Source organism: Catharus ustulatus, chromosome 4, assembly GCF_009819885.2.
Source record: "Catharus ustulatus isolate bCatUst1 chromosome 4, bCatUst1.pri.v2, whole genome shotgun sequence".
In the NCBI taxonomy this organism is placed as follows: Eukaryota; Metazoa; Chordata; class Aves; order Passeriformes; family Turdidae; genus Catharus; species Catharus ustulatus.
The window spans coordinates 62,504,183-62,530,425 of record NC_046224.1 but is presented as its reverse complement, the minus strand read 5'-3'; the positions used below and the strand labels follow the sequence as shown (position 1 = coordinate 62,530,425).

Sequence of the window (26,243 nt, the reverse complement as noted above, 5' to 3'; positions counted from 1 at the left end):
GTGGTATTGAGGGGAAATAAAAAGTAAAATGAGAGCAAGTAGCGATTTTTAAGTTACATCACAAGTCTATTTTTTAAAGAGAGTCTATAATAGTATGCTTGCTCTTCATTTCTAAGACCTCTCTTCTGTAGTTACACACTCCTTGCATCCTGTGCTGGGATGTTTTCCTGCTTTGCCCCATCTCCTCTCCGTAAGATTCCTCACAGACTCGTGCAGTGTACTGATGCTGCGCTGCTCTGTTTTCTCTCCCAAGGCCAAGTTTGAGTTGATAATGTCTGAGGCTTCCTACCTGCGCAGTTTGAACGTGGCCGTGGATCACTTCCAGCGCTCAGCAGAGCTCCAGGCAATGCTCACCAACCAGGAGCGCCAGTGGCTCTTCTCCCGCCTCTCCGATGTGCGCGATGTCAGCGCCAGGTGAGACATGGCCCTTTGCTTCCAGGCCCAATAGGCACGTGGTGCTTCCAGCAGGAACATTTTTCACTCTCCTTCTGCATGCTCACTGTTCAAGGCAGATATAGTGCCTGGGGATGACACCAACACTGCCTGGAAAGGAATATTCACCTTTTTAGGTGACAGGGCAGTATAAATTCTGGTGTTAAATCTCCGATGTTATGGCTCAGTTGTGCACAGAGCTCGTTGCAGGGGATCAAAAAGTTGCAAATGGTAATGTAGCCTTGTGCCACTGCCTCAACTACAATTAAACTTGACTAACTAGACCCCAACCCAAACCAGCTCCTGCCAAATACAAGACAAAAGGGGCAGCTGCATGAGCCCTGAAAAAAGGGAAAAAAAGTTACAACCATCACTTGACAGAAGCTAATGTGAATCAATAGAGCGTAATTCATGAAATGTGGACATGACCCCACATGCAAGGAATCCTGTATGTTGGTAGGATTCTGTTCTGCTTTTCCTCCTGCAAGGCTTGACTACATAAATCACTAAGCTGGTAAGGATTGCTGCTACCTTTTCCATTTCTACCAGCAGGATTGTTCTGGTGAGGTCTTAGTTTCCAGCTGTTACCTGACCATGCCTGTAGAAGCATGATCTCTCAAGAGCAGAGATCTTTTGCCTCTGCTTTTTCCTTGCTGATACCAAGCCCTAAATTGTCATTGTCCTGACCTTACACTCTCTCTAGAACTAAAGAGCTGTCTTGTGTTTATCTGTGGGCTGTCAGGGTTTTAGAAGACTAAATGATACTGATATTTCCCTCTCCTTTTATGGCACCACATCCATGTGCTGCAGTTTCCTCTTTGACTTGGAGGAGAAATTTGAAGAGGACATGTTCACCTTCCATGTGTGTGACGTGGCTCTGAAGCACGCTCCTGACTTCCGCCGGGTGTATCTGCCATACGTGACAAACCAGACATATCAGGAGCAAACCTTCCAGAGGCTACTGTAAGTTTTTCTCATTTGCTGCACCCTTCTCCCCTTTACTCCCATGAATATGGACTCTTTCAGATGATGGGGGAATGCTGCAGGAATGGGCTGTTGAGCAGTGCTCTTGCTATGTCCCCAGAACCTTCCTCATTTCAATGGCATTTGGGACAGCAGGACAGAGCTCCTGCAGGCTTCTCTGCCACAGCATTGGAAAGGAAAAGAACATGTAATAGCTGATCTTGTTACAGGCTGTTCTCTGTCTGCCCTCTACTGAAGAGAGCAAATATGACCATCCTGCATAATGGTTTTCAGTCTTGATCACTGAGAACTGGAGTGCAAACCACCACTGTCCCCATGAAAGGAGCACTGCTGATAGAGGGAGTTGAAATGTAGATGTTACTTCTGGCTTTTAGTCCAGAGGGCTGTGGAAAGAGGAGAGAGATAATAACAGCTGTACTGGCATCCTGTAGCTGTTAGAAACCCATAGCTGCTCTTCAGCAGCAGTGGTGCAATTTCTTGACACCTCATCCCCCAGGGACAAAACCTGACTGTTGGGAGTACTCCAACATTCCCTGAAATCTGATACTCTGATGCTAGGAAGGTTATTTATTTATTCTGATGCCTAGATGTCTTTTTTTTTTTTTTGCCACTCCCACAGAAATGGAAATGCAGGGTTCCAGCAAGTCCTGGAGAGATTGGAAAGTGATCCAGTGTGCCAGCGCCTCTCACTTAAATCCTTCCTCATCCTCCCCTTCCAGCGCATCACTCGACTCAAACTCCTCCTACAGGTAACTGTGGTGATTCTCTGCCTTCCCTCGAGTTTCCCTGAAGCTCTGTCTAGGAGCAGCTGAGGGAGCTGGGAGGGCTCAGCCTGGACAAAAGGAGGCTCAGGGGGCATCTTCTGTCTCTCCACAATTCCCTGACAGGAGAGGGCAGCTGGGAGGGTTGGGCTCTGCTCTCAGGGAAAAAGGAAATGGCCTCAAGCTGCACCAGGGAAGGTTCAGGTTGGACATCAGGAAGAATTTCTTCCCAGGAGGGGTTGGCAGGCGTTGGAAGGGGCTGCCTGGGGACATGATGGAGTCCCCATTGCTGGAGGTGTTCAGGAAATGATGGATGTAGCACTGCATGAGGCAGTGCTGTTTGTGAATCACTGAGAGCTTTCTTGTGACACTACTTCAATTGTACTCCAATAAAGAATTCATGGAGTCTTCTCAGAACATGCTGATTTACATTTTATTGAACTTTTTGGCTTCCTGCTAGGAAAACAAAGCAAGGGTTTCTTGGCTGCCCTCTGGAAGGCAGACTTTGTCTATGCCTTGCCTGCAATGTTGACTAATAAGGAGCCATCCAGACAGGGAACCAGCCAGTTCCTAAAGAACTTAATTTTGAGCTCTTTCTATGAAATTCTTCTTTCTGATTATTTGAGCCTCTTTTTAACAGGTGAAAAGGACAATTCTATTGTGTTCATACATCCATTTCTGTTTTAGCTAGTGGTTGCTTTCTTATGCCATGTGATTTCTATGTGATAATTAATACAATTTAAATTTACAGGAATGCTCTGGTCAGTGTGACTTATCAGTGACATTCTGCATCTCAGATTTTTGGCCTTCTTGTTTCCACATGTCACCAGCTACTTCTGCTTTACTATTTATTCTGCTCTTCAGTGGTGGTAATGTCCACCTTTCCCTGTTTGCATCATGAAAATCATATTTTCTCACACAGAATATCCTGAAAAGAACCCGGCCCGGGTCTGAGGAGGAAGTGCAAGCAACGCAAGCCTATGATGCACTTGAAAAGGTAAAGGTGCCTTCTCTTTCTGCAGCCTTACCTTTGTCTCTAACTAATCATCAACTCCCACCCTTGCCCCTGCAAGAAAATCATGCTTTAAAAAAACCCACAGAATTACTCTGTTGCATCCTTCCTCTTATCCTTATTATAGAGGCAAGGTTTAAAGTTTTCTGGGACAGATAGTTATCTACAATTTGTACAGCCTCATAAGATGGATTGTTCTGTCTGGTGATGATTTGACCTTCCAAAGGAGAGCCACTAGGATGGTGAAGGGTCTGGAGGTAAAGACACAAAAGCAGTAGCTGATGTCACTTCGGTCTGTTCAGCTGGAGAAGAGCAGACTGAGGTCAGAGCTCACAGCAGTTCTGCAGCTTCCTCACGAAGGGAGGAGGGGCAGGCTCTGATCTCTGCTCTGTGTGACCAGGGAAGGGCTGGAGCTGGGTCAGGGGAGGGTCAGGTTGGATATCAGGGAAAGGTTCTTCCCCCAGAGGGTGCTGGGCACACTGAACAGGCTCCCCAGGGAATGGTCACAGCCCCAAGGCTGCCAGAGCTCCAGGAGTGTTTGGACAATGCTCTCAGGGATGCACAGGGTGGGGTCGTTAGGGTGTCTGCACAGGGCCAGGAGCTGGACTCAATGATCCTTGTGTGTCCTGTCCAACTCAGAATATTCTCTGATTGTAATATATACTTTTTTGCAGGAGGATGCCTAAGGAACTGTCACTAATGCTGATTCTTGAGGAGCTCGTGGGAGTAGTACTGATCCCAGCAGGCAGTTCTGCTCCCACCTCACTGCTCATCTGTTTTTCTCTGCAGCTCATCAAGGATTGCAATGAGAATGTCCAGCGCATGAAGAGCACTGAAGAGCTGATCTACCTCAGCCAGAAGATTGAATTTGAGTGTAAGGTGAGCTCATCCATTCCCTGGGCCTTGCTCCAGCCTAATGTATTTTCTGTCTTTGTCCACAAAGCCCCTTTTTGTTCTTCTCTTCAGCGTACACAGAGCTGTTGAACTAGAGCATCATCCACAGGCCAGCTCTTCATCAGTGCTTCCCTTGCCCAGTCATTTATATCAGCCTTCACATGAAGGTGCCTGCCGTGACTTACACCTCTCCAGCTGGAGAACTGAAAGCACAGTTCCTCAAGAGAAAGGCAAAAATGCAAATCCACAACTCACAGGGACTCATTTTCTTGTGCATAAGTATTTATTTCTGTCTTGCAGATATTCCCACTCATCTCACAGTCGAGGCGACTTGTGAAGCGTGGTGAGTTGACAGCACTGGACTTCAACAACCTGAGTCCAAAATGGAAAGTCACCTCCCGACCCATCTACCTGCACCTTTTCAATGACTGTCTGCTCCTGTCTCGGCCCAAGGAGTGAGTGCTTCAACACAATTCTTCCTGCCCCTTCTAAAATACCTGTCTCTTTCGGGGTCTGTGCTTTGGTGACAGTCCTTTCCCTCTGCCTGCCAGCAAGTGGCAGCCTTTGTCAAGTCACTCTCCTGTCCAGACCTGATGTGAGTATCATGCAAGTATGTGGAAATTGATAGTCCCAACTCTTAATTACATATCATAATATCAAAACATAACCTTGTGCTCCCTAGCACAACACTTCTATTCTACCTTTGCATCTCTGTAATGTGAAACACTTGAACAATAACCATTTATTCTAGTTTTACTTGGTAAATAATTTCTTCCTAAAGCAGAGTATGAGGACTAGTAAATGCGCAAATCCCTGGTTTGTCAAGAGAGTTGTTTGTTAGTTGTGTTGGGGTTTTGAGGATGGTGGATTTGTTTTTAAGCTGTAAGCTACCAAATAAAATTCTGACAAGACAGAGCTTAGTATTTCTACCCTTTTCATTAAATCCCTTCTCTCTCTGGCCTTCTGAGACATCTCACAAGAGCACTGCTTAGGATGTCTGAAGCAGATAAAGACTCATTAAAACCTTTTTGCTTTCCTGCAGACTACATGGACTCACTTTGTAACCCTCATCACCTTAAAACTCACCCCTTGTTTTGTTCCTCCTCCTCACCTGCAGGGGTGGACGCTTTGTTGTGTTTGACCACGCTGCTTTCTCGTATGTGCGTGGGGAGAAGTGCGAGATGAAACTGCATGGGGCAAACAAGAATCTGTTCCGTCTCTTTCTGCTTCAGAATAACCAGGGGAAGAGAGTGGAGTTCTTGTTTCGGACAGAGACACAGTAAGAGCTCAAGTTTACCCTTGGTATTTCCCATTACCATGGCCAGACACCTCCTAGTAGCCTAATAGTAGTCACTCAGCTGCTCAAATGCTGACATACCAGATGCAGCTGCTGAGCAGAAGTCTTGAAAAGCATCCTCTTGCTATAACTATTTCCTTGTGAAACATCTTCTTCCTCTCCCATCGTAGCTGCTCATAGAATACTACCACACTGTCATACCATCAGCCTCCAAAAATGGGAATTGTTGCCTTTTCCCATCTCCCTTCTCTGCTTCCCTTTGTGTGACCGAACACCCACCTACCCCACCTCCTTTCAGTCACCAGACTGCTGTCCCTCACACTGAATGCTGACACCTATCTTGTGCTGTTTTTCAGCAGTGAGAAGCTGAGGTGGATCTCTGCTTTGGCTCCTCCACGGGGAGAACCAGATCTCCTGGAATGTCCTGGTGAGACTGCTCTGCTGCTGCAGCAGTGGGGGTGGGCTGGCTGGCAGGAGTCACAGGCACTATGAGGTGGGACACCCCAGAAGGATTCCAAGGCAGAATACTCAAGGTTTTGTAGATAAAGAACATATTCATGGGCTTTCCCTCAGTGCCAGGTGCTGCCAGTTATTTTACCTATTTTAACTCCTTGTTTTAGATGAAGACCTGTAGTAATCCTCTCAGTTCTCTGCTTTTTATTTGGGCAGCTCCTTATTCTCCACCTCCTCTGGAGCTGATGCCCACAGGTTTACTGTTGCTTTCCAGTATATCAATGTGATCTTTCCTCCCCTGCAGATGCACCACAGGTTCAGTGCATAAAGGCTTACAAGGCTCGGGAAAACGATGAGCTGGCTTTGGAGAAGGCAGATATCGTCATGGTTATGCAGTACAGCAATGATGGTGAGCAGAATGAACAATGCCTCTCTTAAACTGTAGGACTGAGAGGACAAAGGGATTCTTCATCTTCTTTAGGACACTTCATTTGGAAACTGAAAGGGGAACTTTTCCTTTGCTCTTGGGGTCTTTTTGGAAGGGGCTTTTTTTTGGGAAACAATGAAAAAAACCATGTGACTTTTGCCTCATGTTGTACTTTTTCCCACACCACAGGGTGGATAGAAGGAGTAAAACTCTCAGACCGGGAGAGAGGCTGGTTCCCCTCGGAACACGTGGAAAACATCTCCAGCAAACACGTGCGGCAGAAGAACCTGAAGGAGGAGCAACGGGTGAAGAATGCCAAGCAGCAGGTCTTCTGCAAGAAATAAGACTCTGTTTGGACTTGTACAGTCTCCCTGCCATGGGGAAACCATGGCTTTTCTATCGTGCCTCAGAAGAAATGCCTCTGCAAAGAGCATAATACACAGCACTTTGACAGGACTGGATGCTTTTTGCCAAAGAAAGCGAGAATTCAATCAGGAAAAACTTCCTCTGTGTCAGCAGGACTATGGCAGCAAGAGCAGGAAGAAAGGTTGCATGTATTGCTTGCTTTGTGGTAGTAGGGAGGGACTTAAATCCGACAGAGGTCTGGGGTCTCGACTTCTGAAAACATATTCCTTGTTTTGCCACTGACAAGTTGCGGGACCTTACGCATGTCACTTCAGAGTTCTGCCTCAGTTTTGCCATCTGCAAAATGGGGGTAAATTTGCCTACCTCACTGCATGTTGTGAGGCTAAATTCACTAGTATTAGCAGCCTGAGAGCTTCGAGTTCCTGAGAAGGAAGGTGCTAAGTGCAAAGCACAACAGAGCTGAGAAGAATATTTCGTTTGAATATCCTCTGGAAACCTTCATGGCGTTGATCTCCATAGTGTAATTTCCATTTAGGGTAATTTATGTATTAGATCATGCAAGTCTACTGGGGTTCAGATTGGCAAATATTTCATTGTACTGAAATGCTCTTAAGAGTCCTTGACAGCATTACAAAATCCACTGGAATTAAGCAGATTTTTCAGAAGCCACTGTGATGATTTCCCCCACATAAGAGGTATCATGCTGAGGAATCTGCTTCACAAAGGTCACCTCTCTTCTGAACAAGCCATCTGAACTGACCTTTTTTTTTTAAACTCTGCCTCCCCCTGGAACTAGATCAGTGACAAAGAAATAGAAATCTATTTCGTGTTGGTACACGTCTGCCCCGTACAAAATAACCAGGACTAGGCACATGTAACGAAGTGGCACTTAACTGCTGCTCTTACTCTGATTGCTGATGTGGTATTGCATGCACCATTTTGCACACTTACGGAGAACACTGAGATATTTAGCCACTGTAGATAAAGTCAAAATATGCACCAGGGCCTTTGTGGCCTTTGTTCACTTTTTAAGAACTCTCTGGTTTTAATTCCAGTTTACATGCATTTGTGCAAAACCTGTCTGTTTGAGGATATGCCTTCAACTGTAAAATACTGTTTCTGTGTTAAAGTGTTCAGCTCAGTCAATGCAAGACCAAGCTTAAGAATCAATACACCAAAGAAAGCCACGTGTAGCCTCTTGCATTTAATATATTTGAAGAATTAGTTACCATCCTGTCTCCAGCTTTCTGTCTCTGTAACATTCTGCCTTTAAATCCCACTTACATTGTATCTAGAATAGCCTATTACAGCCTATTTATATCAATAATTTTAGCTGGATTAAAAGAAAAAAGAGTTGCTTTTAGTCCTAATAAACTCATGCACTTCTCCAGTTAAAAACCTTTCTGCTTGCCTTGTTACTTAGCTTTTCCTCTCAAATGTATGTAATTCATTTTACTGAATATACATGAAGTATTTTTTTTTGTTATAACTTTCCTTTCTAAGTGACTGTCAAGTACAAACAGCTCTCTTTAGCAAGAGGCAGCAAGGAAAGCTGGGTTTATCCAAGCTTAAGATTCTTCAGTGTTATCCCCAGCCCTGGAGAGCTGATGCTGCAGGTTCCACAGTGGTGTTACTCATCCATAACTGAAGGTAAGCTGAAGGGATGAACCACAGAAAATGGGAGTCCAGCCTACTAGAGCAGAAGGACAGGACCCAGTTATTCAACTTTTAATCTGTGGTCCAGACAACAATCTGCCAACACTTTTTCTCCCCCTCTGAAGGATTGCAGCTTGTCCTGAGCTAAGACCCAAAGCAGAGCTCCACCTCAGACTCACACAAGAAGGGTTATAATCCTCCAGAAGACCCAGAATGTTCAGATATCCCAAATGCCTGCTTGTCCCAGGCTGTCATGAATTTATGCAGTTCCCGAGTCCCCAGGATTGTCATGGGCTTAATTTGGCATATCCGTGTAAGGTCATCTCACACAGACAGTCAAGGCATCCCACATCCACTTCAGCTTCATCCAGGAGGAGCCAGCCATACATTTTCCCATTCTAAATTAGAAGTCATCTTGTTCAACACTTCTAGTTGAGACTTCTTTGCTCTTTCAATTTCTGCTCTTGAAAGCAAGCAGGCAGATTGTTCATTAGAGTCTCCCAAAGTGGTTTCTATGCTAAATTCCATATATTGTTAAAATTCCACTTGACATAGGAAACTTCTAGGGTACTGCTGTCATGATTGACAGCACTTCTATACTCTTTTTTTTTTTTTTAACTAGTTGGATAAAAGGCTGACTTGTCCCTGTCACAGGTACAGCCTTTATTTCCTGATGTCAGGCCTTTGTATGTTGAGGAGCATTCAAAGGTCAGCTTACACTTCTAAGAACAAGTGCTTATACCCCAGGTTACTTTGATTTCTGTATTTCAGATAGGCCTCAACTTCTCACTATTCAGTTAAACTTGTAGCCACAGCACCATCCTGCCACCAAAATCCATAAACAAATCTGCACTGAAGTGCTTTTTGAAACTGATTGACATCTCTGATTTGTACAAACTTAATGAAAGTAGTGCAATATCCTTCCCAACTGCACATTCACAATGCAGGAATCATGTTTTCAGAGTGTCCTGTAAGTCTTAATTCTGTCAGGATTTCTCCCCACATTATATAATGTGGATAACCTGATTTACCAGAAAATCAGTATTAAACAGAAGCATAGGGTATGTCATGCAAATCCTAACCCTTTCCTGCTATTCCCAAAGACTCTGTGAGAGGTGCCACTGTATCTTCACCAGGAACCTGTGGAGACTGATACAAAGTGTATCTGGACAAAATAAATTCAGGATTTCTACACTGAAAAAAAAATAATAAAGACAACCCTCAGAGGGAAGTTACTAATTTCTTTTTGTGACAAGGATAGCAATGAAGTACAAGCATGAGCTGCATTTAAAAAGTTTTGCTGAGAAGCTGAGAAAGTCATGGTGTATGTCTGAAAATCAAATTTTATGACTGCTGACATTTTTCATAAAAAGTAGCTTAAAATACAGATATAAAGTTGTTTAAAATATAGAAGTATATGTCTATAAATACACACATATATGTGTGAAACTCCCAGTGCTGGAGACCTGTGTCGCTCCCTCCTCAAAGAAAATAAATGAAAGCATTCTCCACACTTACTATTTTCACAAAAAAAAAAAGTGGCACTAGGACCAGAGTTCAGTAAATAAACACAACTTTGCTCAGAAACAACTTTTAAAGCAAATAGTGATTTTTATATTTGCACTTTTTCTAATATTGAAGAGGTCCCATGACCCTCCAAGATCATTATGTCTTGTCAGCTGAATGTTGTTAACTAATTAAATGCCATTTTAGCCCAAACTTCTTGGAACTGATGGCTGAGCCAGGTGCACTGTTAGACCAATTACACTGGTTCCAAAACGTTGGCACAGATGTTTCAGCTTACACTCGTTTAACCTGATGGAAAGGACGCTCAGGTGAAAGCATGTGCAGAAGCAAGACCTTAGAAGCTAAAGGTGAACCTCGAAACAAAGACAGGAAGTTTGAGGAAACCCTCAGGAGGAGAACAGTGCTGTGCAGCAACACGATGGTGAGCCAATAAACAGGAGAAGGATGAAGGATGTTCTATTTTGGTGCATCAGAACACAAGCGAGTCTCATTCTTCATGAAGCACTTAGGGGCCTTTTTGCTAAGAATTGTTAAGCATTGAAACGACGCAAATTACAGTGCCCAAAAGTCAGGAAGTGCAATTTGTTCCTTGCAACCTCCCCAGCTGCTGAAGAACCAGAAGCTGCTGGACACCTGCACCCAGAGCATGTTACAAAACAAATGTCTTCCTTCCACACCACCAGAAAATAACAGACTCCCTGGGGTTGGGAGGGACCTCTAGAGATGCTCTAGTCAGGGTGACCCAGGAGGTGACACAGGAACATGTCCAGATGAGTTTGTAATGTCCCCAGAGAGGGAGACTCCATTCCCTTCCTGGGCAGCTGTTCCAGTGCTCTGCCACTCTATGGAAAAAAGTTCTTCGTCATCAAGATTAAACTTTCTGTGTTTTAGTTCATGGCCATTGCTCCTCATGCTGGCCACACTGAAAAGAGTCTGGCACTATCCTCATGCCACCCCTTTAAGGACATTTATATGGATTATGAGATTCCCTCTCAGAACAGGCCCAGCCCCGGCAGTCTCTCCCTGTAACACTGCAGACCTCATCATCTTTGTTTCCCTAAACTCTCCAGTAGCTCCTCGTCCTTCTGGTACTGAGGAGCCCAGAGCTGGGTTGAGCAGCCCAGACTGCGAGGTCCCCCTCACCCTCGGTGGCGTGTTTAGGTTCACAGGGTATTTCCAGAGCCAGCTGCTCACGGGGAGCATTGTCCCCGCGGCTGGACCGCTCCCGTTCCCTCCATGCGGGGAGCAGGGGCCCAGCGCTGTCCCCAGGCTGTGCGGGGCTGGTGCGGCCTCCCCCGCCGTGCCCAGGTGCCCTTGATGAGGCGGCCGGGGCCGGGCAGGACGGGCGGGGCATTAACCGGGCCGGGCCGGGCCGGAGCGGGCCCGCCGCCGAGCCGGCATGGACGGGGCGGCCGAGCAGCAGCGCCCGGCCGGAGGGCTGGGAACGGGCTGTGGTAAGGATGGCGGTGAGGGATGCCGGCCCGCGTTAATGGTCGGGGGGAGGCACCGGCAATGAGCCTAATGAGCAGCCCCAGGGGAGGGTAATGCTCCTCAGCGATGTTATTTGGGCGCTCATTAGCGTCCCTCAGCCGCGCCGTGTGCTGGCACTGATGGATTCCCCGGCCCTCGTGTCCCCTGGCTTGTAAAAGCACCTGGCCAGGGCAGGGCTCTTTCCTTTGGGCCACACCGAGGGGCTCCGCTGCGAGGGGTTTCTCATTTGCACCTTCCCCTGCTGTCCAGTTTTCCTCCTCTGAAGCCTTTTCCCCTGCCCTGTGTGTGTGTTCAGGTAGCTTTGTACCAAACGCCCCACACAATCCTAAAAACCTTGCAGTTCAAGTGTTGCCTTGTTCCGAGGAATGTTTAAGGAGGTGATTGGGAGATGGAGAAGGGGGCTTGGATTGCTGCAAGTGCACCAGGTGCTCCCACTTGGTTAAAATCCCTTCTGTTTAGCGTTCTGTTTGTCTAAAAAGGGACAAAGTGATGTCCAGTCTGGTCTCTGAATGATGGGAGAAAGGAGTGGTTTTGTAACTCCTCTTTGTTACCAGGAAGGCTCATATTTCTCTCCAAATTTGGTTTTTCTTTCAGCTCTTTTCCTTGGCAGTCCCAAATGGTTGTGAGGTCTTTCCTATTTGTTCTAGAAATAAAACATAGCAGTTTACATTCACTTGGAGGACTATTTCTGTAGAGAATATTTAATTCCCTGGTGTCCATTTCTGCTTACCCACATAAGACTTGGTCGCTTATTTTGTGATGTAAACATATACTGGGGTTTGCATAGAAACAAGTAAAAACCCTGCTCAAACCATGTGAAAATACCCCTTTTTTCCACATAATGAGTGAGACAAGCTAAGATGCAACCAGAAGGATGGTGGAAAAAGACCAGAGACATCTTCTGCCTCATTCAGTTCTTGACCCTCCCCATCAGGATATTTAATCTCATTTAACTGCAGTGGAAACTTGTTGCTTCTTAACAAGATCAAATTATTATAGCTGCGTAGTTTCCTGCCTCTGTTTCTTTCCCCTGCAACTAATTTGGTTCTCTTAATCCTGTAAAAAAGCAAATTAGATGCTCTTGGAGCAGCCTGCCATCTTCTCATACTTCTATGAAGTTTTTCTTGTCTGCTTGGAATTGTGGGGCTCCTCCTTGATTAACAGTTGCTTCAGAAAGAGACTTTGAAACAGAAGCAAATCCTTTACTTTGGCACTGAACTAATATATATCAAAAGCAGAGCACAGTGAAATGAAATTATTTTATCATTTTCCCCCAAAAATTAAGCTACCAAGTTTCTGTGTTGTCACATGCTGTTGAAATGCTGCCAACAGTCTGCTCAAACTTTCTTCTCTCCAGACAGAGGCAAATATATGGGTTTGGGTTTATTATTCTACTTCCCATCTTATGAAACAATCACTTAAAAAAAAAAAAAATCAAGTGGCAGAAATCACGCAGACTCACACATTCTGAGCTACTTGGGAGGTTTTTGGAACTTTTTATTTGGAAATGTATGTGCCAGCTAGGAAAGTATAAAGCTTCTGTATTATTCTGATACCTATTTCAATTCTTTCTCTTGCTGCGTTCTTTCTTACCTGTCTTCTACTATTCAGTCTCTCTTATTGTAACACAGATTGTAGTTTTTGTTAAACTTAGACTTCTGTTCCTAATTTTGTCTTTATCCCACTATTTTGTTTCCTGTCTTGTAAGTCTGTTACTCAGAAATGTGGCTGAAACTACAGAGAAATAATTTAAGGCAGTTATTAGAAGTTTGTACAATTAATTTTTTTTTTGTTTGGCCAGCTTTGGTGTGATAGAACTCTATAAAAAGTAAAAAAGTGATGACGTTTGTCAGGTAATCCCTGCTGATACAGTAGACCAGAATTTCACTTCTGTCTTTCTTTTGCTCATTTTAATAAGGTGACAGGATCTTGCTAGGTCATTGATTTTTTTTTTTCTGTTGCTTAGTGCAGAGACCTGTGTTATATCCTTGGGGCTGTTTTTCCACTACTGTATTTGTAACTTGCAAGTTTCCCTCTATTCTCTGTGTCTGCAATTACTCTCTTCTGTAGTTTAGAGTTTGCTTTTAAAATGAGGCTTTTCTCATCACACATTTGAATATCCCCATATTGACCATAGCAGGCTCTTTGCTGTTGCTTTCCTGGCAGCACCTGTCTTTATTTTAAGCTCTCTGGTTCTTGTCACTGTTGGGTTTCATGTGTGGGCTTTTCCTTCCTCCATAACTGAAACTCCTGATCCAGGCACATCCAGCTTGGGCAGTGGGCATGTGGAGTGGGGTTTGGGTATTTTTTCCCCCGTTTTTGCCTTGTAGAGTGCCAGGAGGAGGAGGAGAACACGCTGCTGAATACAGAGCACTTTGTGGTGGATGCTGATGCTGTTGGAAGCCATGGTGCAGGGAGCAGTGTGCTACCTTCACTCCCAGGCACAGCCAGACAAGAAAAAGTTGAGGATAACTTGGAAACAGAAGATAGGAACAGCCCTGTAAAGAAGGTGGAAGAAGATTTGGGCACCGTGCAGGCAACTGGGTTGTTCTCCCAAGGCTCCACAGTCCTTGATGGCCAGCACAACCTTGCCTCTGGGTGTGGGCAGCCATTGGATCTCTGTGACAACACGAAGATTGGATTAGCACAGGAGCCCACAGGTCAGTCAGGGTCACAACAGCACTCTGAGAGTGCTGGGACTGAAAAGGAGGCAGAGAAGGAACAAACTAAGAAAGCATCCAGTGGAGTGGCTGGAGCTCCCTGCAGGCAGGAGGAGATCGGCCCAGCCCCTCACCAATCCAGAGGTGCTCCAGCCAGTGCTGCAGCTCAGAATTCCTACAAGGGCTCTTCACTCCTGGAGTCCAGAGGCAGCTGTGATGTGGCCAAGGGAAAGAAATCCTTACCTGTCAAGAAGAAGCCGCGCACCTTCTACAGTGCAGGTAGATCCCAGGGCACACAGTGACACTTGTGGTGCCAGTGGCACTTGGTGTTCCATTCCCTGTGCTGCTCTGCTCTAACTGGTGTTGCACTGCACTCCACACCATTAGATGTGTGAAGACTTCCACTGATAAAGGTTGCTGAATGTCTTTTGTTTGAAGCATGGCTAGCAATGCTCTTTCCTTTTGAAACAGCAAAAGAAGATTTTTGTTTATTTTTGTGGTTTATTTTTTAAAAAAAATCCTTTGTTACTCATGTATTTCTAAAGATAGTAAAAATGTTAATTTTTTTTCTGTTTCCCTCTCTTGTTAATTTTTTTTCTTGTTTTCTTGTCACATACTTGCCATCTCTCTCTCTTTTTGGACAATGCATCATTTCTAGAGCAGGTAGAAGAGCTGGAGAAGATGTTCCAGGAAGACCACTATCCTGACAATGAGAAGAGGAGGGAGATTGCAGCTGCAGTTGGTGTGACACCACAGCGTATCCTGGTAATGCCTGCTGGGTTCTGTGCTGCCTGTGGGTTCTGTGCAGAAAAGGGATGGGCAGGGACAGGGACATTGCCAGTGTCCCCACGTGTAGATCCTTTCTTCCCTGAATGCATTCCTTTCTTCCCATTTTTCAGGTCTGGTTTCAGAATCGTAGGGCAAAGTGGCGGAAATTGCAGAAGTTGAGTACGAAAGACAACAGAAAATATCCAGCATCAGCTCTGTCAGTCCCCTTTGGAACAGAGGGCTGTGGGTGAGGAACTTACACTGTTTTGTCATTTCTCCACAACTGATACCTAAGAAATTGAGTATTTTCTTTTGCCATTTCTCCTTTACATTTAAACAGTGAAGAGCTGAGCGTTGAGTTGGACCTAGGTAGCCTGTCAGATTTCTGGGCAAATTGTGGTAGACCCTCTTACAAGTCCTTTTGATTAACCTGTAGCACAGATTAATCAAATTAATTACGAAATAAAGCTATTGAAATTTCTCTGGCTGAAATCATGTAGAGAGCAAGGGATGAGATGGAAAAGTTCATGGAATCACCTCTTCAGTTTTAGTTTCTGTGAATGCATTGGCCAGGTGCTTTGGGTGTTCTTGGGGATTCTTTTAACCCAGTTCTCCCACCACTGCTTTCCATTTCCACGGATTTTCACTTGGTGATGGAAATGCTGCTTGTTTAGATCAGTCTTAGAAAGTTGTGGACTTCTTTGGAGAAATTCAAGGTAGAACCTTCCATATGTGAGCAGAGGACACCTATGGGGGGGAAAGGGAATATGTGAGAGGATAGATAGTCTTTCAGGGGATGGTGAATGTGTGAGGGGAGAAATCAAACTCTATAGGGAGTGAGTGTCTTCTTATGAAGAAAACAATTAAAAGAGGAAAAATTAAAATGAAAAATTGAAGAGCACCTTACTTCATTGCACTGTTCCTGCTGCCTGTCCTATACCAGTGACCTGGGGCTGCTTCCCCAAAGACTTTTGATACAGCATTCCTTGCACTTGTAGTCAGCCAGTGCTTTCCCTTTGCACCTGCTGGTGATGTAGGATCAGTCCCTTGTCAGATAGAAGAGTGCATGATTGGTCATAATGCCCTGCCTTGTCTCTGTGTCTGCTGCAGGGCACGTCCTCTGCCTGTGCCTCCATTGCCTGATGCTGCTGGAGACCAGCCTGCCGGGCTGGGAAGAGACCCTGGAGCTGGGAATTCCTCCAGCCTGCTCAGCACACACCCTGCATCCCCCACCTCTGCCTCAGGTGAGACCCCAACCAGCACGAGGGTTTTGCACAGCTGCAGCATTAGCTGGTGGAGCTGGGAGGTACCCAAATGCTTTAGGAAAAGCTGTGTCAGAGCCTTATGCCATCAGTGCAGAAAAGTGACACCAGGTCACTCCACAGGCTGACAAAGTTGGGGCTGTTCTGCCTGAAGGAGAAAAGGTTTTTTGGCGGCTTCAGAGGAACCTTCTGGCATCTGAAGGGCCTTACAAGGAAGCTGCAGAGGGACTTTTCATCAGGAATTGTAGTGGTGGGACAAGAGGGAATGGCTTCAAACTGAAAGAGGAGAAATTTAGATTAGATACTAGGAAGAAATTCTTTCCTGTAAGGGTGATGAGGCAGTGGCACAGAGAAGCTGCAGCTGCCCCATCCCTGGCAGCATCCAAGGACAGGCTGGATGGGGCTCTGAGCAGCCTGGGATAGTGGAAGGTGTCCCTGCCCATGTCAGGGAATGAGATGATCCTTAAGGTCTCTTCCAATGATTCTGTGATTGTAGGTATAGCAACTCACTGCTGATTGAGTCTCTACCAGTCATGTACCAGCACCATGGTGCTTCTGTGCTAATTCTGGAGACAGATTTGCATTCTTTGTTTCTGTCTTAGCACAAGCCAGCAAGGAATTCTTGGTTCTGATATTCTCCATGGCAGATACACACTCCCCATATTCTAGTTTAGCTGGAAACTTTCTGGCTACAGCCTGAGCCAAGTGAGCTGCATAAGGAAGGTGCACTCTTGTGAACTGCTGGTGTTGTAGGGGCTCCATCAGGTACTCCACACCTTAAAACATCCAAAGGGGCTTCCTTGGCTTCTCCAGCCAGGGCACGTTTCCAATTTGTGCAAGACCTTGAGGCAGTGAGAGTAGCTGAGTTCCAAAGCTGAGTGCTGAATTGAATCACTGTTGCAGTGGAAGTTTAAGCCAGTGGGGTGTGCTGTTCAACCAGTTTTCTACCTGAGCTGCGTTGAAAGATTGATGGCAGTGAAAGAGGGAGGATTTGTCTAATTGTTAATTGATGTGTGCACTCCAAGAGTATTCTCTAGAGTCAGGGGTGCTCCCTAAAGCATTTCCTACATATGTTTGTGCTTCCAAGTTGGCACAATATGAAAAGATTTCCAAAGTGATGAGGACTCCACCACTTCCCTAGGGATGGATATCCCAAGGAGTAGATGTGCTGACATATGGTACTGCTGTGTGTGTTTTCCTGCTTCCCAGTGTAATTAATTCTTTGGAATTTCATGCCATTATGTTTTTTCCCCTCATTGTATTCTAAATATCAGTATTTAGATATCAGTATTAAGGCCAGTTCCTGTAACTCATTTTCTAAGAATTACTCAAATTTTTTAATAGTGCTTTTACCTTAAAGGTTTTGGTGCAGTGGAAAGCAACTGAAAGATTGCATCAATAAGCTTAGAATGCTTCATGTGTTGCTAAGAGTATGTAATTGAGATAGTTTCTTTATAACCTAATCTAGTACTTCTGTCATTTAAACTTGCCTGTCATCCTCTCAAGGCAAGGGCTCCTTTAGTCAATCCAATGACCTTTTTAACCAATAGGATTGTAATTCAGTTAGTTCCAGTTTTTCCTCTTCTTGCAACAGAGTAAATGTAGTCAAAGTGAGTAATTCACTGCTTTCAGAGTGACAAAGTGGTGTAGTCTGTTGAGCCCTGTATTGGATAGAAACCAAGGTTTTGCAAAGAATTTGTTTAAAGAAAACAAACCAAATATCCTCTGATTTTTATGCTTTAGGAACCTCTCCTGGTTCCTAAAGTACCTCTGCAGACACACTATTTAGTCAGGAGAGAATATCAGGGAATCACAGGATGGTTTGGATTGGAAGGAACCTTAAAGATCTTCTCATATGTCCCCCCAGCCATGGGCAGGGACACCTTTCACTAGCCCAGGTTGCCCAGAGCCCCATCCAACCTGAGCTTGGACACTTCCAGGGATGGGGCAGCCACAGCTTCTCTGGCAACCTGAAGTTCCCCTCACAGGGAAGAACTTCCTTCTACTAGCCAATCTAAACCTACTATCTGTCAGCATGAAGCCATTTGCCCTGTTAGATAATATCTGTCAGGGAAATAAAGTTTCATTCAGGGACATGATCTTGTCCTCTGCTTGCACTGAGCCATTTCTTTCTGGGGATCTGCACACTGGGATGCAGCTCTCCATGTGGAAAACACAACCAATTCTTTCTGATAGGAAAGAAAGGTCCCATCTGAATTCTTGGTGCAATGTGTAAGGAAGAAAAAGGGCAAGTGTCCTCTCTGAGGGAAAAGACTGATACTACATGTGGAGAGTCCTTGTAGAAGAGCAATCTGCATGGCACAATCACCTGGAAAGCTCCAGTTGCAGTTTTGCCTTACGGAGGTGCAGGATAACACAGCTATGGGGAACGAAACTCACTTTTTTGTTGTTGTTTACCATTGCAAATTCAGACTTCTTCTCTGTAAGAATGAAAGCAAAAAATGAAATGGAAGGGAAATGAAAGCAAACTTTCATATGAATCCATTCAGCATCCTTGTTCAGAGAAAAAAGCTTGCCTAGAAATAAAGCAATCCATGGACCACCTGTTTTCTTTATTAGGATATCTCAGAAAATGAAGGAAACAAAACCTGGAAAGGATAATATCCAAATTAAACAGGGCAAAACAGAAGAGGAAACAGATTAATATAAAAAGTTATCAATTTACAAGGCAAAACCAATTGCTTAATGGTGTCCCTTGTGGAAACAGCTCATGGATGGTTTCAGCAGAAGCCTCTGTGATCTGTGCATCGTGGTGCATTTGGGCCCACAGTGTGACCTGCTGGAGTGGCTATTCAGGCACTTTGCTTTTTAACCACTTTCAGCAGGACAAGAAAATTATTTAGGTGTATGAGACTTTGCAGAGTGTTCAGTGCTGCAATTTCCTTGCTCTAGCCAGTACTGTCTGTTGTTTTGTGGATTTGTTGGGGTTTTTTTATGTTTTCACCAGTTATCCAAACAAGCTGATTAAAAATGTCAGTGAATTGTATTTGAGATGTGTGTTACCTTGCTGGCAGTTATGGCTTCTGATTTGGATAGAGTAGCCCCACTACTTGCCATAAGAGCCTTTTGTGCCTTAAAACTTCAAATTTGAGCTTGCTTTGATCTTAGAAATGTTTTGTTGTTGTTTTTGTTTTTACTTTTGCTAGACAGTATGGTTGAAATGAATAGCTTTTTTTTTGGCAGTTATTTGAAGCTTTTCTTGGCCTTCTGACATTTCTTACAGATACATTTATATCTGGGATTCATTGGCTTATGTTTTCTTTAGAGTTAACCTATTAGAAAGTAAAGTTCCTTTCTGTGCCTCTGGTTTGTGGGAGGACATTTTTCTGCCCCACTGGTGCTTTTGCAGGAAATCCTTTGTCTGCCTTGCTGAGGACACCTGTCAGGAGCCCAGCCTGGTTACTCTTAAGCAAATAGCAAGGTGATTAAATTCACTGGCAGAGATGTGGCTGTAATGGAACTCTTGGGAGAAATTGGATGAAGTTGGATATGGTCTGTCAAAGAACAGCAGATAAATATCAAGCTCTGATGACTTCACTTATACAACTCTGGCTTTCAAACAAATTTTGAACAAGTTTGTTTTCTCATCATTTCAAGATGAGGACGAGTCTATCAGAAGCTTTGTGATGGCCCTTGATGTTCCAGTAAAGGCTGGAAACAGAATAACCATTCCAGAGTTAAGTCAACTGTAGTGCCAGGACTGATTCAGAGATCTGAAGCTGTAAATTATTAAATTGTTCTCCAAAAATTCCTAAGATTGTCTCGTGGACTGAGAATCCAGAAGTAATGGAAACAAGAAATAAAAATCCTACTGTTACATTCCTGTATTCCCTGGAAAGCCTTCTGAGGTTCTTTCTACATCAGTGTCAGGAAAAGCCACAGAATTGTACAATGTAAGTATTATCTCAAGCCAGGGGTCAGAATTCTTCATGGAACAACTCTGGAATCTTCTGTAGATGAGTCAGATTCAGCAGATATGACTTCTCTGGGAATTGTTTCTTCTTACTGCATTTGGGAGTTTATTTAGAAGACACAATTTCAGTGTCTCTTTGAAAGGACAGAGAAGCAGAGCTGACTTTAGAAAAGGCTGAACGAGCTCTTTGGAGATGGAGGGTCCTGTCTCACACTCTCATTGCCTGGGGGTCCTATTGCCATGATCCACAAAGATTATCTGCACTAAGCATTGCAAATATTTTAAAAAAAATCTTAGTAGGTGTGAAAATGGGTTTAGAAGTGATTTCCTGGGCTGCTTGTGTTCATCCTGAGGAAGAGCAGGGCCATCTGCAGAACAGCTGTCATTACTGAACTGGAGCTTTACCTGGATATAGATTGCTTTTCAGGTAAGTTGTGTCCCCCATGGCTGCTGTTCCATAATGTTTGTGTGAACATTCTGGGGCACAGTGGTCAGGAGAACCCTAAAGAAGGGAAAAAAATCAGAAGAGATCTTCAGTTCAGCCCAGGAATGTGACAGGTGCATCAAAGATGCTGCCTGACAGGGATAAACAGTGTGTTCAAACAGAAAAAATAAACCACTGAGAACTGCCTGGGCATGTGAATGCTTTAGAGATGCCATCCTAGATCTTGCTTCAGTTTTCTGACTGAGCCCAAAATCAGGGGGCTGAACCTGAAAAGTTTTCATTGAAATATTGTGATTCCTTCTCTCCATGGCTGCAGAAAGTTAGAAAAAGCAGAATGTGGGAAGATGCAGTAAGAGGCACAAAACTGCCCAGCACACTGGGGGATCTGAGAAACAGTGCTGCAAGAAGTGGAAACTCCTCATCAGCTCTCAGGACATGCATTCCAAAATTCTCTAAAGGCTGCTAATACTTGTGACATCTTTAGGTTTGTGTTTAAGGCCTTTGAGTCACACCTGGTGGAGTGCATCTGATGTTACTCTCTATGCCTGTAAAGGTGAAGTGCAGCTGCAGACTTTCCCTGAAAGCTCTGCCATGTGTGGGAGAGCTTCATCTGAGCAGCTGGTGATACTTTCTCTTCTCTTCCTCATCTTTGTGCTGGTTCAGCATAGCTGGACTGGAGAAATCATTGTGCACCTTCCTGCACATGTGATGGCTACATTTGTGAAGAGAAAAACCATTTGCTAATTACCACAGTAAGAGAGAAACTAATTGTCTTGCACCATGCCCAAGCTTCGTGAGCTTCATGTATAGTTGTTACTCGGGATCACCAGCATATCTGATTCTGACCTTTAATTTTCTCTATTGTCCTCTTTCTACAGAGGCTGTTCTGTAGGAAACTGTTCCTCTCTCCTTTTCCAGCAGTGACTGAGAAGACAGGTGACCAAACAAGATTCTAGCAACCAAAAGGTGTTGGTTTCCTTTTCCGTCTCCTGTCTTCTTTTTCCCAAGGACCTTCTGCTGCCATCTCTACTTTTTTAATTTTTGTTTTTGGCATGACTCATCAGAGTCCAAACAGGAGTGAAAATGTTTCAAAACACCCTGGACAGTGGATTTGTAAAGGCACAGCTTTGTTTCTTTCAAAGCACGTTCATTTTTTCAAAAGGGTGATCTGTGCAGCATACTCCTCCCAGAGGACAGTAGAAATGGAAGATGACTGGGGGATTGTTCCCGACTCTTTTCCAAGAAGTACTTTACTTCATCTCCCTGCCTTCTTGAGAGCTGGATAAAGATAGTATGCAGAGACTGAAATCACAAAGGTAATTTTATTTAACCAATAAACATCATGTTCCAGAGAGCTTGCTACTTCTCCCTTTTGCTTCTCAACAGCAGTGCTGGTACTCATTTACTTTTATTCCCATCAATTAACGTCCACTCTTTCACTGGCATCTTGCTTTTCTTGCTCCCTCTGCTTGCTCCTGCAGATTCCCAGTGCACAGTGTAACAGCCTGTGTTCTATTTGCAGCCTCCTCGGTGGCAGGAATGGTGGCACCCTGTGAAGCACAAGCTCCGAGCAAGCCGCTGTCGCAGCTGCCCTTCAATCCCAGCGGTGGGGAGTGCTTCCCTAGCTTTCCCAGCCCTCCTCCCATCCGCAGGGCCAGCCTGCCGCTCAGCCTGGCCTTCAACCCGCACAGCCACATTGTTCCCCTGATGCTGGACACACCCAGCAGCCAATGCAGCTTGGCGACTCAGGAAAATGGCTCCACAGAAGCCTTCTCCTACGGCCTCCGGAATCAAGGGTAGGAGCAGATGAGAGTGTCTGTGAGGGAGATGAAAATGCAGCCCCTGGGAGAAGCCTTGGGTGGGTGAATGTGGGACAGGGGATGAGGAATGAAGAGTGAGATGCAGATGTGACAATATCCTTTAAAGGTTGAATGGAAAGCTGTATAATGTGTCTAATAGGACAGGGTGCCTGCTATGAGACAGGTGCTACCTGTACTCAGAGTGCTCTCAGGATTGTACTCCTGTCAAGTGAAAGTGAGGGTGTTCTAAGATTTGGGGCGTGCTTTGGAGTGTGGAAAGATAATCCCCACTTACTACAAGTGGTTCAAGAATCCTGCTGTGAAAGCACTTTGCTCAAGTGGCTTTTATTGCCCTTGTCCTGTGCCTGGCATGTGGGAGGAAGGTTTGGCAATAAAACAGTTGTTCATTGGACAGGTTGGTGTAGCTGTTGAACCTCCTTTAATCTCTGGATTGCCTCTCTCCTTGCTCTCTGCAGCTTCAGTTCACCAGTTTCCTGCCCTTACTCCGAGCAGCTGGAGCCTGCAGACAGCCTGGAGGCCACCTACTGTCAGTACAGCAGCCAGGGGGGAGTCTATCAGCTCTCCCAGTTCTGTCACCAAGGTCACCTGGCCAGCAATATGTTCTCCAGTGACCACCTTGCTCCTCCAATACCCCTGGAGTCCCATCCAGCTTTCCCTGACTTACCTGGCAACAGTGGAAGCATAACCTATGGAGCCACGCAAGACTATGTACAAAACCACACAGGAGGACCACTCATGCCACAGCAGCCAAATGGCAATTCAGGTAAATTTCTGAAATATTTTGGCATCCTGTTCCTCTGCAGTAACTAAGTAATACCCTGAAACATTTGGCATGATCAGTGGGTTTACTGATGACTGTGACAGAAGGAACATTCACATACCTACACAAATCTATAGATGTGCCCATCTTTTTTTCACTTGATTTGCTTGGTTTTTTTTAAAGTGCTGAGTGACCCATTCATTTGAATCAAAAGTTACTGCCCAAACTGCACACATCAGGAAGAGCATTAAATGTGAAAGTGTCAGATAGTGCAGAGGTTTTGTCTGGACTGGAAGGTAACTTTCCTTTTCCAGTAATGTCTTGTCGTGTACACAAACATCCCTTTGTTGCATGTGGTGGGAGTCAAGGGTGCAAAGTGGAAAAGGTGCCACAGCAGATTGGATAGTTGGAGATAGTGAGGAAAAACAGCCTCCTCACTGTTTGGATTCTGCAGAAACCAGTTTGAAATCACATTATGTATCTTGGAGTAGTGTAAAAAGAGAGACAGAAGCCAGCAAAGTATGGACATAGATTCTTCCTCTGACTTGAATTTGCAGCAGCACTGAGATGAGGCACACCAGCAAAATTTTCTGGAAAAAAACCAAAACAAACAAAAAAAAAGCCTAGGTAAAAATGACATTTTGTTCCGGGCTTTGTATTTTGAAGTTATTCAAGTCCAAGTATAATCAAATGACAAACTGTTGTAGTTAATTCATTTGGACTGACAGGTTTGTTAAATTAAGGTCATGCTCCAAAAGCTCCATCCCTTGTCTTATGTCATGGGAGAACAAAGAGGTTTAACCCACAGATGCTGCTGCTGTTTTTGTACCAGTTCTGTGTACCTTGTCAGGGAGGGAAGTCTGACTCAGTCTGACTCACATCAGGCTGCAAGCTGGCTCCTGTCCCCACTCTTCACAGCTGACATTGTGCAGGACAGGTTGGCAGCACCCATGCTATCTAACACATTTGGCTCTGCTCTAGTTCCAAGGCATAATTATTATTTTCTGTGGTTTTTCAGACTGAAGTGCCTGAAATAATGAGAGGGCTGTGCCCCAGACTGCATCAAATTAAATGTTTTTCTAGCTTGATACACAAATGTGTGTTCCATTCCTTGGGACATGTATGAGCATCAAGGGGTATGTAAAGGTGCAAGGTGGTGAAGTTGGAAGGTTGTTGCAGGAGCAGAGGCAGAGTTGATATTCTCTTACTCCATGCTTCTGTCCAGAGTACAATCAGCAGTGAATGGCTTTTCTGTTATGCAGTGGGGATGACCAAGTTCACAGAATCATAGAATCCTGGCATGGCTTGGTTTGGAAGGGACCTTAAAGCTCATCCAGTTCCAACACTCTGCTATGGACAGAGACACCTTCCATTAGACCAGGTTCCTCAGATCCCCATCCAGCCTGGCCTTGAACATTTCCAGGGATGGGGCAGCTACAATTCCTCTGAGTTGCAGTGCCTTACCACCCTCACAAGGGAGGAATTTCTTCCTGAAAAGGTTCCAGGATTCCTAAAGTGTAGGGCTGGAAACCGGTCTATCAGTGCAGACACACCTCTGAGTCTTACATCAGCACATAAGCAAGTGAGCAGCCTAGTTGAATTATGGATATTAATTAACAAAATATTCCTGGTTTGCAGCTTTTGTAAATGAAAGTGAAGATTAAGCATCTGTCTTATGCCTGGCAGAGCTAACTTGGAAAATGGGAATAGAAAAAAAAAACAACTGGGGAGTGTCTCTACTATTATTACATACACTCAGGATCAGTGCTGGGTGACATGGATTTTTTTTTTTTTAGATTATAACAATGCTATGAACTTCCTAAGCTTTTCTTCCTAAGAACCATGTTTTGGTTAAATATACTGCAGTGTAAAGAGCTAAGTGATCTTTGATGTGTGTGTGGTGTCTGCTGCACTGCAGTGCTGTGTTTGCACTGAGCAAAGCACAATGCACACATCTTGTACATAGAAATGTTTCCATTATTTTCATTATTCTTCTTTTCTTGTGGCTTTTCCCTCAGCAGACATCCCTGCCTATCCAGCTGTGCCCTGGAGTGATTTCTACATGCAGGGAGCTCCTTTCTCCAATCAATTGCATTCCCAAGTGCCATTTTCTAGCATGGCAGGAGGACAGTACTTCACAGAGCCGTATCTCCTTCAAGTGCCCAATGGAACAGTACTGGAATCCATGCCACAGACTGGAAAACAAAAGGGAGTGACACCACCAGAGCAAAGTTCCTACCAGAGCTACCAAACAGAGCCAGAGGTGGCAGCACCCACTGAAGATGAGGATGTGGAGAGCAGCAGCAAGAAAGGAGAGACTGCTGATGGTAACCAGCTGATTGTTTTCTTGGAGAAGAGGAGGGGAAAGGAGAGTTCCAAGACAGCAGTAGCTCCCCTGAATGCAGGATGAAAACTGTGGCATTATTCTTTTTGTAAGCTGCTGCCCAGGACAGGTCCCATGATCCTATACCTAGTTCTTAGATCCATCTGTTTTTGGAAATGAGGACAGAAAAGTCAGTAAAATAGATTGCAAAGTTCAGTGATTCCTCAGACAACATTTGTTCTGAGCTGTATGGCCACACAGAACTGATTATTTCTAAGACTTTCAGAGACATAAACACCTCTTCAAGGCAGAACTTCACCAAGAAGGGAGAAGGGGGAGGGAGGATTTTCTGTTTGGATTCTCAGGCTTTTGTCTTGGAAATAGAATTACCTTACTCTAGAATTGTTGAAAGGTGTCATATGCCATAAATATTCTTTGGAAGGATGTCTGTGTGGGGGGTGTGTATCTAATTTTGAGATCTAAAACAGTTGAAAAATTCAACGTATTTTGTGTCACATTTTCTTATGAATCTGTTTGGGGTTTTTTTTGCAGAAACTAAAGAAGAAACCAATGACTGATGTTGAAATCTGAAAAAGAAAAGAAGAGGAAAAATTGTTGTTTAAAACTCTGCTAAATAAGAAGAGACAAAAAGAGATAAGAATAATATTATTATATTATTTGCAACAGATGCACTTTTTTATTTCTTTTTTTTTTGTTTTTTTTTTCTTGTTGCCATGATTATTTTCTTGCTGAAGAAAGAAGCAGGGATATTTCACTCAGAGCAGGAACTTTTACTGTCTTTTTTTTTTCTTTTTTCTTTTTTTTTCCCCCAAATCTCCTGGTTTATCCTTCTTAACTAATTCTAATCTTGACCAGCTCTCAGACAGGAAAGAGCTGATACAGGAACCAGAATCCCATGGATGAAAATTCCAGATCATGCAAGTGTCAGAAGGTCTGGCTGCTATCTGGGA

The 26,243-nt window shown here is 44.4% G+C and overlaps 2 protein-coding genes across 9 annotated transcripts in view; both read left to right on the top strand.

Annotated features, from left to right (window-relative positions):
* The window catches only part of ARHGEF5 (Rho guanine nucleotide exchange factor 5), a 33,321-nt gene extending 25,295 nt beyond the window's left edge, over window positions 1-8,026 (top strand). For all 8 annotated transcript variants that reach the window (XM_033058929.2, XM_042779232.1, XM_033058930.2 and 5 more), the window contains 10 exons: window positions 254-414; window positions 1,243-1,395; window positions 2,036-2,165; window positions 3,100-3,174; window positions 3,979-4,068; window positions 4,384-4,538; window positions 5,201-5,362; window positions 5,737-5,807; window positions 6,138-6,242; window positions 6,450-8,026. In XM_033058929.2, coding sequence (XP_032914820.1) covers window positions 254-414; window positions 1,243-1,395; window positions 2,036-2,165; window positions 3,100-3,174; window positions 3,979-4,068; window positions 4,384-4,538; window positions 5,201-5,362; window positions 5,737-5,807; window positions 6,138-6,242; window positions 6,450-6,604 — 1,257 coding nt within the window. In that variant the 3' untranslated portion in view covers window positions 6,605-8,026. The remainder of the gene's footprint in view (window positions 1-253; window positions 415-1,242; window positions 1,396-2,035; window positions 2,166-3,099; window positions 3,175-3,978; window positions 4,069-4,383; window positions 4,539-5,200; window positions 5,363-5,736; window positions 5,808-6,137; window positions 6,243-6,449) is intronic.
* A 3,182-nt stretch (window positions 8,027-11,208) lies between these two features.
* On the top strand, window positions 11,209-25,850 carry LOC116995617 (homeobox protein NOBOX). Its single transcript, XM_042779206.1, has 10 exons — window positions 11,209-11,263; window positions 13,631-13,960; window positions 14,114-14,239; window positions 14,619-14,725; window positions 14,860-14,975; window positions 15,839-15,972; window positions 21,892-22,165; window positions 22,645-22,952; window positions 24,968-25,276; window positions 25,825-25,850. Exons 1-10 carry the CDS (start codon window positions 11,209-11,211, stop codon window positions 25,848-25,850), a joined length of 1,785 nt encoding a protein of 594 aa, XP_042635140.1.
* Window positions 25,851-26,243: the final 393 nt, after the last annotated feature.

Coding starts and splice junctions, on each gene's coding strand:
- LOC116995617 (XM_042779206.1), top strand. CDS start 11,209: ATGGACGGGGCGGCCGAGCAGCAGCGCCCGGCCGGAGGGCTGGGAACG. Junction 14,726..14,859: donor TGACACCACAGCGTATCCTG/GTAATGCCTGCT, acceptor CCCATTTTTCAG/GTCTGGTTTCAGAATCGTAG. Junction 22,166..22,644: donor TACGGCCTCCGGAATCAAGG/GTAGGAGCAGAT, acceptor TGCTCTCTGCAG/CTTCAGTTCACCAGTTTCCT.